Source organism: Olea europaea, chromosome 22 (genome assembly GCF_002742605.1).
Source record: "Olea europaea var. sylvestris chromosome 22, O_europaea_v1, whole genome shotgun sequence".
In the NCBI taxonomy this organism is placed as follows: Eukaryota; Viridiplantae; Streptophyta; class Magnoliopsida; order Lamiales; family Oleaceae; genus Olea; species Olea europaea.
The window spans coordinates 841,022-852,548 of record NC_036258.1 but is presented as its reverse complement, the minus strand read 5'-3'; the positions used below and the strand labels follow the sequence as shown (position 1 = coordinate 852,548).

Here is an 11,527-nt window from a genome sequence, read left to right as displayed (position 1 = left end):
TATATTTTTCAAATTCTATTTTAAAATATATTCCCCATGATCCTGGTAATTTATTATAATACATATCTTGGTATACTTCTTGATTTTCATTACTATAAAATTGAGTATAATAGTAATCTTTGAATTCACAAGTATATTCTTTAATTTTACACATATCACAAATTGTTAGATTAATTAACTTAACTCTTGCATTGTCTTTTTCTCGTATTGCTTCTTCTTCATAATTTCTTAACCAATTTTCTCCTAAGAATTCATCTGCAATATATTCTACCAATCTTTCTATTCCTAGTTTATCTGATTTTATTATTTCTGTTTGTACATTTCTTTTTATTAATGATTTTGTATCACTACTAATTCCTTCCCACCAATTTCTAACATTTCCTTCAAAAGATGCAATTAAAAAATCTATTCACCTTTCGGTATTTTTCCATGTATCATCTTTATTATATAAAAAGAATAATATCATTGAGTCTGCCCAAGTTATTAAGGCTTTCTTAGTATCTATTTTGCAATCTAAGTCTAATTTTGTTCCTCCATGGTTAACAGGTTTATCATAATTATTATTTAATTCAAATCTATTACTATATTTATTTCCTTTGGACGGTTGTTTATCTCTTATTTTATCATAAAATTGCCTATATGGTTTATTATACATTGGAGCATAGCTTTCATCTGGATCTATTGATTCTTGTTTAGAGGTTCCTACAGGATTAGGTCCTCCTCCAGTATTCATTAAGATTTGGTATTCATCATCTATACTTTCTAGACTTAAATGATCAAAATTATCTATAAGTAGATCTAATTCTTCATTCATCTTCTTTGTCCTGATTTTCTTCAATTTTTTGTTTACCTAATATTTTTTCTCTAGATTCTTCTTCTTCTATTATTTTAGGTAATATATTTTTTCTAAACTCATAATCTGTGCTTTCTGTTTCTATTATTATATTTTCTCTTTCAATATGTTTTTTTTCCTATTCTGGTTATTTCTTTTTCTATAAATTTTTTATCTACTCTATTATTTTTTTCTTCATTTTCTTTTAATTTCCTGACTTCAAGTTTCAATATATTTATATCATTTCTAGCTTCTTTTATTTCATTCTTAATTTCTTGTACATCATTTATTAATGTTCTTATTAGATGTTTTAATTCTTCCATATGTTCACTGATTGACATTTTATTTATTTTTTGATTGACAATAATAAAATACTACACACTCAGCATTTTTACATTCTTTTATCATTTTATCATACTTTTGTTTTATAATTTCAATACTTGTCAGTTCTTTTAATTTTTCATAATATCTTGCTTTTTCTTTATATCTTTCTTGTTTTAATTTTAATATCTGTTTTTCTTGAGTTTTAGTTATTTCTCCAGGTATTAATAATTCATCTAAAATTTTATTATTTATTAATCTTATTCTTTCTAACTTTCTATCTAAAATATTTTTAGTTTTTTCCATTATATTTTATGATGATTCATATATTTCTCTATGATATAACTCATTTTCAAATATTTCGCAAATTATTTCATATGTACGTCTATCTTTGATAAATCCTACAATTAATTTATTTAATATTTGTTCCTTTATTTCTCTAGGTAAATTCCTAGTTATATATAATGTTATTATTTTTAGTTTATTAGGGATAGGGTTGTAAAATATATAACATCCTTTTTCTTCAATACATTGATAATAATTATTTATTTTTAAGATTTCCATGATCTCTATGGCTCTGATACCAACTCTATGGGTGCTACTATGAGCGAATAAAAATCTAATAATCTAATAATCAAAATATCAAAATTTTAATCTCATAAATTTTTAAGTAATTCTTCAAAATCTAATAATGTTTGAGAATTTATAATATCAATATCTGTTATCATATCTATGTTTGTTCGAAAATGTATTTCATATTTTGAGATACTTTTCTTTCTTTTTTCCAATTTATCTATTATATCTTGTATATCTTTTATGATTATTGACCTTACAATTCCTTTAGCGAAATTTTCTAATAAGTTTTCTTTAAAACATTTTAATATTTCTTGTGATGCATATAATTGTTCTTGATATCCTATCTTATCAATTTCTTTTTCAAATTTAATTTCTTTTTTATTTTTAACAACCTTTTTTATATTATATGGTCCTCTCTTATATTTGGGCTTTTCCATTTTATAATTATTCATTAATAATTTTTACAAATTTTTAGAAAAATTATTTGTTAGATTTTTTAAGGACTAAAAAAGAAACTTTTTATTATATAAAGGGTTGGTTGTTAAATTTTTTCAAGGATATTTTGGGTAGTTTTAAATTTCTAAAAAAGTCAAAGGTTATTTTGGAAAAGGTTATATATTATTTGGGCCATTTTCATGTATATCCCATTTATAAGTGGTCCAATGGAAGCACCGCTGATTCTACAATTAACATTTCCGTAAAAGATAAATAAATTTGTGCAAAAAATAAAAAAATAAAAAAAATCAATAAAATGTTATTCTGGAAGCTTCGAAACCGTCAGGCGACCCACACTCGCTGAGTAAACCCTCGTAGGACTATCTAGAGTTTCCTTTTTCTCTCACTTGTTAGATGCGCCACCCGTGTTCATTATTGGAAACTTTGTTGTCTTGATTTCCACTCTTAAAAAGCTTTTCTGATCACGTTTTAGAGAAAAAAAAATGGATGATGATTTCGAGATGCCGCCAGCAGAGGGGATGGATGACATGGATATGCCGGAAACCAGTTCCTACATGAAGGTTGGGGAGGAAAAGGAGATCGGAAATGAAGGATTGAAGAAGAAGCTTGTCAAGGAAGGGGAAGGCTGGGATACCCCCGAAAATGGAGACGAAGTTGAAGGTAAATCAGTAATTTGCTCAAGCCTTTGCTAATTATTTGATTGTGCTGTGTAATTGTTGATGTTTGTTAATTGATTGTATTGTGGGAAATTTTCAGTTCATTATATTGGAACCCTGCTAGATGGTACTAAGTTTGACTCAAGTCGCGACGGGGAATCTCCATTCAAGTTCACTCTTGGCCAAGGTACGAGAATTTTAGGTTATGATATACTTTCATTTTTCTGAAGAAAAAAACATGAGGTGGATTTTTTTTTTAAAATTAATATTTGGTGTTAGAGATGCTTGTTTCGTGTGAATTATGATATCTCTAATGCTCGTCCTAACTGGAATTTGTGTTTCTGGCTTTCAAGGTTTTAATGTTAGAAGTAAGTAGTAGTATCTTTGTATTTGTTTTCAAATAAGATTAACCTGCAAAATGCAAAAGATTTTTTTTTTTTTTTTTAAACTATTGTTGTCATTTCTGGGAAATGCATAACCATTTGGTGCATGTTAAGGTAATCCAGAATAAAGGCGTTATCCATGTTGGTTCCTATATTGAGCTTGTGCAAATCTAGTATCAATAGTACATGGCAGGACCCTGATGTGCTTGAATGAATGATGGGGTGGACTAAGCTGAAAACAACGAACTTAACTCAGTTACTGGGTCCTGCTATCTTTTTTTCTTTGTGGTCGAAATGGTAAACTTTGTTTGACTGTTAGGTTATATGGAGTATATGTGTTTTTGTTTTTCATTTAAAGAAATGTATACATGTTCCTGAATTCATGTCCAGCAGTGTGATCTAATTTACTCTCTCTGGTCCAATTATGGGAGAAAGGGTGAGTAGCTATTTTGGGTGATCCCATAATTATTTTTGAACATTTTCACATCCAATAAGTAAGAGAGATGAAGATAAAACCTCTGGGGTGCGATCTAGCGCTTTACTTCCCCTGCCTGTGATTCGTTGGTGGACTTTATGATGAGATTATTGGAAGTTGAAGAGTTGCATCTTTAATGTCTCATTTTCCTAAACTAGATCGTGTAGATGCATGTGAGATTCTGTCTTGTGGCAGGGCAAGTAATCAAGGGATGGGACCAAGGAATCAAAACAATGAAGAAGGGTGAAAATGCGATTTTCACCATACCTCCTGAATTGGCATATGGTGAATCTGGTTCTCCTCCTACTATTCCTCCAAATGCAACTCTACAGTTTGATGTTGAATTGCTGACCTGGGTCAGTGTAAAAGACATCTGCAAGGATGGTGGACTATTCAAAAAAATTCTCACAGAGGGAGAGAAATGGGAGAATCCCAAGGATCTTGATGAAGTGCTTGGTATGTGAATCACCCTCTTCAAAGTTGGTCAGGCGATGATTCAATATATCATTAACTGTACTTTATTTTGCCTTCCAGTCAAATATGAGGCTCAACTGGAAGATGGTACTGTAATTGCGAAATCAGATGGAACTGAATTCACTGTTGGAGAGGGTAAACTTTGAATTTTTTTGGCCATGTAGCACCTGTGTCTCTCTGTTTTTGAAAATGACCATTTGTATTCAGGTCACTTTTGTCCTGCTCTCGCCAAGGCTGTGAAGACAATGAAGAAGGGTGAAAAGGTCCTCCTCACAGTCAAGCCACAATGTAAGAACCAATTTTGCAATTTGTTAAACTCTAAATTGGAAATCAAATAATTCAGGCAGAGGTTCAAGTCTATATGTACTTTTCTATGGCAGATGCATTTGGTGAGAAGGGCAAACCAGCCTCTGATGGTACTGGAGCTGTTCCACCAAATGCGACATTGAACATCACTCTGGAGCTGGTATCATGGAAGACAGTTTCCAATATCACAGATGACAAGAAAGTTGTTAAGAAGACATTGAAAGAAGGGGAGGGATATGACCGTCCAAATGAAGGAGCTGTTGTAAAATGTAGGCATCTTATCATGACATAGAGTTTTGTTAGTTCTATCTGTAAACCATGTCTGTCTAATGGTATCTTTTTATATGGACCTGCTAGTGAAATTGATTGGAAAGCTAGAAGATGGTACTGTCTTCATTAAGAAAGGTCATGGGGAAAAGGAAGATGATCTTTTCGAATTCAAGACAGATGAAGGTATTCATATTGGAGCTTCTGTCTTTCATCTTCATGTAATAGATATGAGTAGAAATGATATCCTAATCACCGTTGACATCGTACATCAGTTAATTGGTGAATAAGTTCACTGTAGGTTGAAATACATGAACCACCAATTAACTGATGTTCACGTCATTGTTGCTTAGTTTATGCCAAGCAACGGTGCTTAGGAGACCATTTCATTGTATAGAATGTATTTGTTTTTAATCTTTGTGCATTTTTTAACAGAGCAAGTCGTAGAGGGGCTGGACAGGGCTGTGTTGACAATGAAGAAGGGAGAGGTAGCACTATTGACAATTACACCTGAGTATGCTTTTGGTTCATCTGAGTCGCGACAAGAGTTGGCTGTTATTCCTCCGAACTCAACTGTGTACTATGATATCGAGCTTGTCTCTTTTGAAAAGGTCAGTATGTTATACTGGAGTGTAATTTCCAATTTTATCCTTAGCCCTGGGGTTGTTTTCCCAACAATTTTTGGCATATCCTTTTAGGAAAAGGAATCTTGGGATATGAACACCCAAGAAAAGATTGAGGCTGCCTGTAAGAAAAAGGAAGAAGGCAATGAGCTGTTCAAGGTCGGGAAATTTGTGAGAGCCTCAAAGAGATATGAAAAGGTAATAATTCCCAAGGGATTCTGACTCCATCTGATTTGATAGCAAAGTGGTATTTGCTGTGTATCTCTAAGTCGTGCCTCACATAGGGGATTTTGAACTCAGGCTGCCAAGTACATTGAGTATGACACCTCTTTCAATGAGGAGGAAAAGAAACAGTCCAAAGCACTGAAGATCACTTGCAGCCTGAACAATGCAGCTTGCAAATTGAAACTGAAAGATTATAAGCAGGCAGAGAAGCTGTGTACAAAGGTTTGCTCAGCTGGATTATTGGTTTCTTTTAATTGCCTTTTCAAATCATGGATTTCATTTGTTTAACAAGGAAAGTGTGTGAAGGTGTTGGAACTCGAGAGTACAAACGTGAAGGCACTTTACAGAAGGGCTCAAGCATACATGAACATGGCCGATCTGGATTTGGCCGAATTTGATATTAAGAAAGCTCTTGAAATCGACCCTGACAACAGGTAACTGCAGAACTCTCCCTTCCTCTCTTTTTGGGTTCTACTGTTGAATCTCTTGTTATAAGGTCTCCATTCTGTAATGGAAATAGGGATGTGAAGCTGGAGTACAGAGCACTCAAGCAGAGGGAGAAAGAGTTCAATAAGAAGGATGCCCAATTTTATGGGAACATATTTGCTAAGATGAACAAGATGCAGCCATTTAATTCTAATGTAAGCTCTAGTGTGGCATTTCCGATTTCCAAATTTTGAGGTCTGTTTCAATTGAGAATACCTTCTTACATATTTTCCCATAATGGTGCAGAAAACAGAAAACGGGGCATAAGGAAGCGATAGCAAGTCGGCACAAGTGCTATGCTGCTTTTATAGTTTGCTTATTAGTCTTTTTCTATTTTCAAAACTACATGGTATTTATCATTCTTGGAACGACTGTATTGTGTTTGCCAAATTTCTGACCTAAGTTCTGGTATTCCTGTATCCTCGGAACGTGTTATGTTGTCTGATTAAGGATTACATATTCATGCTCGTACTCGCCCTCTCTTTAGTGCATTGTTTGTTGGTGTCTTTTTATGAGCTGATTGTGTTCAAAACATCGGAAAGTTGGTCATGTTTGGTACACATCATGGTAACATCAAGTTTTTGTGCTCTGTCACGTGACAATGTACCATTAGACAGTTTTACATATTTATGCTCGTACTCTTCCTCTTCTGTACGTTGTTTGTTGGCACGTCTCTTTTATGAGTCAATTGTGTTCTTGAACATCGAAAAGTTGGTCAATCATGCTTGGTGTATATCATGGTAAACATCACATCAAATTTTACAAGTGACAATGTACCATTGTACAGTTTATATATATATAAAGTTTTTCAAATAATCATTTGTTGACAACATCAAGCATGATATACAAAAAATGGTGTACAAACGGCATTATTTAAAATTGGTTCCTTAGATAAAATTTCAATTTTACTTCGACTTTGGACGAATGTTTTTGAATTTATTTTATAATTTTAATAGTAGCAGGTAGAGAAATGGGGCCATGTGAGACCACTTTGTTACAATATACAGATGCATAATGAATGCAACCCTGCTCCTGGCGCCCCCCTAATGAGATGATATTTGGGCCACTGCTGCTGTCCTTGCAGTTTTTGGGAGGTAGGATGGGAAGGGAGTAATGAATATATATATATATATATATATGGTCCTGTTTAATTTTTTTTTTTAATATGATAAACTGGGAAAAAAAATGAAATAAATAAAAAGAAAATTGGGGCACCATTCGGGAAATTTGGAGCGAGGAATTCTAGCCTAGGAGCTTTTAAGGTATCGTTACTGCAAAACTATTTCGATCGTGTGCAAGTGCAACTAGCTGGATATGATTACATTAAAAGTATAATTTTTTAATTTAAGTAATTAAAGTTTTACTTTTGTAAAAAGGATTTGGTAAAAAAAAATATATGTAGCTAAAATGAAAATATAAGTAAAATTTACGGACATGCTGTGTGTACAGGCAGACTTCTGTATGAAGTGTCAGAACACACACATTGGGGGTGGGTATCGGTGTTTTTGGCAATTTTTTAGTCACGGTGAGTCTCACACACTGAGAGTAATCTGGCCAAATTTTGTAGAAAACTTTCTGTACAAATGACTTAATACTAAAATTTATGTGTTCACAGTTTGAAGAGAGGAGTAACAGGGCTTAACTTTTAAATTAAGGGTCCGTTTGATTGCAAAGATTGAATTGAATTGAATTGAATTGAAAACGAATTACAAGGAATTGAATTGCCTAGAAAATATTTTTCTGGGAACTGTAAATTATTGTGTTCGATTGGGATAATTTTTCATGTGAAAAATGTTGAAGTAAAAGTGTTTTTGGATCTCCGTTTGACTTTGTTTTACATGAAAATTGATAATTAAAGGGATATATTTTATTAGTATTGGGATGAAATTTGTTTCCATTATCAACACACAAAAAAAAACAAAAATTTCAAGAAAATCATCTATCTTTTATTGGACTTTGTTTTTCATGAAAATTGTCATTTAAAGGAAAATATTTTTTTACAATAATTCTTAGAATTTGTTTTCATTACCAATAAAAAAAAATCGAAAAAAAATGTGCTAGGATAATTTACATGAAAATTGATAATTAAAGGGATATATTTTATTAGTATTGGGATGAAATTTGTTTCCATTATCAACACACAAAAAAAAAACAAAAATTTCAAGAAAATCATCTATCTTTTATTGGACTTTGTTTTTCATGAAAATTGTCATTTAAAGGAAAATATTTTTTTACAATAATTCTTAGAATTTGTTTTCATTACCAATAAAAAAAAATTGAAAAAAAATGTGCTAGGATAACAAAGAATTTGGTGAGAATTGGAATTCAAAGAAAACATGAAAATTAGTTTAGGTGGAATTCGGGAAATTTTGCCAATCAAACAACAACAAAAATTGAAAAGATGGAATTTGATTTCAATTTTACATGGAATTGGGTGCAATCACACATAGCCTAAAATCAAAATAAGAAAACAAGCAATCAAAGCAAAAAAAAAAATCACAAAATATCAGTCAATCCTAAATTCTCATTTTTCCCAGTGACGTTACTGAAGAACCCTAGCCCTTACTTCTCTAGCCGTGTCTTCCTCGCGTCGTCTCTAGCCTCTCTTACCGTTGAAGTTCTTGTTCACAGTCTCTCTCGCCATCTCTCTCTCTTCCTCTCAAGCCTCAAGCCTAAGGTAATTTGAGAATTTCTCAAAACCTTCATCTTTTTCAATCTACATGCTATCTTCTCTAGGTTTGAATGTTGCTACACTAATGTTTTGGCAGTGCAGTGGGACTAAATTTTGATATAAATATATGGAATTACTCCAAGTATATGAAGAATGGAGCTTATTTCGTTCAAAAACAGATGCTTATTGTGATGGAAAAAATAGTTTGGTTTGGGCTTATGATTATGATATATTTGGAATGATAAATTATTTAACAGAGTTTACAACATTTGAGGCTCTATGTTTATGGTCTATTGTCAATGCGTAGAATAAGTAAGGCACTCTTTTTTCCACAGAATTCACCAAAATCACATCCTTCTATTCATTGTATATGTTTTTGTAATGTTGGAACACAGTGTTGCACTTTATTTCCCCTTCTAGAACAGGCCAGAAATTTTTATTGATGAGCTGGCCTCAAAAATTTATTAAAGAAAAAAATGTCAGTATTTCCAAACTGACATAGGTAAATAGAATTGACCCAAATTCAAATTGTTAAGCAACTTGCTGATTTTCAGTTAAAACTTAAAACTGACAATTTACTTACTGTAATTAAACATTTAAGTTAAGCCAAACATGATGTGACACTGGATTTCACAAATATTCAGTTATTCACTTCGATAAACTCAATATTGCAACTCTTCAGACCTTGCTCAGGGTTTTTGTACTGTCATAGATTACCTGAGCGCGTTTCCACTGGCCATACATTCATGGAGGTCAACGGCAATGGTGTAATGGTGAATGAGGCGTCCAAAATCCAAAGTGAAATTGAATCTTTAGAGGCCAAAAAGGCCCAAATTGATCTTCGAATCTCTGCTCTTCGGGCGCAACTCAATAGTTCAAATTCTAATTGTGTAAGAAAAGAACGAGCAACCAATACCAATGATTCACCCTCAACAGGGGTATCTTCCAATGGCCAATTGTCCGCCAATATGATCTATAGATACAGCCGGCATTTGTTGCTTCCTTCTTTTGGAGTTGAAGCGCAGGCCAATTTGTTGAACTCTTCTGTGTTGGTTATTGGAGCTGGAGGGTTGGGTTCACCTGCTCTACTGTATCTCGCAGCATGTGGTGTTGGTACGTAGTTGTAGTGTGTTTAATTTCACACAGTTATAATGGACTAGATTTTAATTTTTTCTTCTAACTTAATACTCTCAGTTACTATCTAATCTAGCTTCTATACTTCCTATTTTTTTTTTTTGCCTTTCTTTTCTTTTATGTTTGCTTGTGGGGTAGATTAATTAATGTTTTAATTTGGAAAATATTTGCAGGTCGTATGGGTATTGTCGATCATGATGTGGTGGAACTTAACAATCTGCAAAGGCAGGTAAAAGGGGAAATAGGAATCCAAAATCTGGTTTATATTAGTGGTAAAGTCACTGGTTTCAATGTTTTAGAAATAAGATGCTTTGGAGAAACTGTGATATTCCAATTTTAAAATAATCTTGAGGACTTCAAGATATACATGAAACTTAGCTGTTTAGTTCAAAATAAAATAAGAATCTTTTCAAGATAAGAACTTTTAGTTTGAGAACTGATATTATAATGTACATAAGGTAAAGGTAACATCCTCTTTGTTTTTTTAGCTTTATTTTCTTTTTCCTCTGTTTTCTTTTTTGTACTTTTTTTGCGGGTGAAGGGGTGAAGGTGGGATTAAGCTGTCATAATAGTGATGAATACGAGTTAATGTACTTATTTTTGTAGGCTATGTTATTGAAATTGGATCGAGTTATTCTATAGGAAGAATAAAATGTGGCATAAGCATTTTCTTTTCCTTATTTTTTACCTTTTGGATTATCTGAGCTGACTCTTGAAAAACTGATAATCCCACTGCAATGTTGTTCTGCTAGAGCAAAGTACAGACTTTATAATGTAATGCACTGCAACATAGCCCCCATTATTTGAGATTTTAATTTTTGGAATAGCATTTTTTTTAAGAATGTGTGGTTAAAGAAGAAAAAGTTTTTGGTTTACATGTAATATTATCTTATTGGAGAATGTGTGGTTGATAAAAAGAGAGAGGAAAATGGACTTTAATTTTAATGGGAGCCAAACAAGGGTATAGTAATGTTTAACGTTCTTTGCTTGCCCTTGAGAATCAGTTTATTCATTTTCTTCAACTGAGAAATATTGGATAGGTAATTTGGATCGTTATGAAGCTCCATCTATTGATCTCCGCTACTTTTCTTTTTCAGATAATCCATACTGAAGCAAATATTGGACAGTCAAAAGTAGAGTCTGCAGCTGCTGCTTGTCGTGCGTATGTCACTGTTCTGCATTATCATTTTACTGCAATTAAATGCCATTTATTTTACCTCTGACCTCGCTTGTGTCTTTAGGATTAACTCTACCGTCCAAATAGTGGAGCACAAGGAAGCATTCTGCATATCCAATGCTTTGGAGATTATGAACAAGTATGACATAGTTGTAGATGCAACAGACAACGCTCCTAGTCGCTATATGATAAATGATTGCTGTGTTGTGTTGGGAAAGGTATGTTGTTTACTTCTCTTTTGACAGAAAAGTGATTTTAGAGACACGCACTTCTATGAAAATCCATGCACTCAACATATTGGTTTGCACATCATGAAAATATCAGCAAACTTTCAACCAGGAAACACAAAATCATGTATTGAGCAGTAGCAGTATAGTGATAATAATTTCCTCGTGCAAGTGGAAAGGAAAGAAGCCTATTTATGCTTCTTCTTCTTCTTCTTTTTTTTTTTTTTTTTTTTTTTTT

General features: G+C 32.7%; 2 protein-coding genes across 5 annotated transcripts in view; both read left to right on the top strand.

Moving 5' to 3' along the window:
• Window positions 1-2,484: 2,484 nt before the first annotated feature.
• Window positions 2,485-6,555, top strand: LOC111371298 (peptidyl-prolyl cis-trans isomerase FKBP62-like). Its single transcript, XM_022993201.1, has 13 exons — window positions 2,485-2,845; window positions 2,942-3,028; window positions 3,895-4,155; window positions 4,234-4,308; window positions 4,381-4,461; window positions 4,554-4,748; window positions 4,837-4,932; window positions 5,182-5,357; window positions 5,445-5,567; window positions 5,670-5,816; window positions 5,901-6,028; window positions 6,115-6,235; window positions 6,327-6,555. The coding sequence occupies exons 1-13, from the start codon at window positions 2,668-2,670 to the stop codon at window positions 6,345-6,347; spliced, it is 1,689 nt and encodes a 562-aa protein (XP_022848969.1). The 5' UTR covers window positions 2,485-2,667; the 3' UTR covers window positions 6,348-6,555.
• A 2,005-nt stretch (window positions 6,556-8,560) lies between these two features.
• Window positions 8,561-11,527, top strand: part of LOC111371297 (adenylyltransferase and sulfurtransferase MOCS3) — a 5,711-nt gene continuing 2,744 nt past the window's right edge. The window contains exons 1-5 of one of the 4 annotated variants that reach the window (XM_022993197.1): window positions 8,561-8,757; window positions 9,464-9,864; window positions 10,059-10,114; window positions 10,983-11,047; window positions 11,127-11,280. In XM_022993197.1, the coding sequence (XP_022848965.1) occupies window positions 9,498-9,864; window positions 10,059-10,114; window positions 10,983-11,047; window positions 11,127-11,280 (642 nt within the window). In that variant the 5' untranslated portion in view covers window positions 8,561-8,757; window positions 9,464-9,497. Of the gene's footprint in view, window positions 8,758-9,419; window positions 9,865-10,058; window positions 10,115-10,982; window positions 11,048-11,126; window positions 11,281-11,527 lie in introns of those variants that run through there. The other 3 variants (XM_022993200.1, XM_022993198.1, XM_022993199.1) reach the window with 3 other exon arrangements.

Excerpts from the sequence above, each read along its gene's own strand:
- LOC111371298 (XM_022993201.1), top strand. The coding sequence starts at position 2,668 with ATGGATGATGATTTCGAGATGCCGCCAGCAGAGGGGATGGATGACATG. Across the intron at positions 4,749-4,836 it reads TGAAGGAGCTGTTGTAAAAT|TGAAATTGATTGGAAAGCTA; the intron begins GTAGGCATCTTA and ends TGGACCTGCTAG. Across the intron at positions 5,568-5,669 it reads CCTCAAAGAGATATGAAAAG|GCTGCCAAGTACATTGAGTA; the intron begins GTAATAATTCCC and ends TTTTGAACTCAG.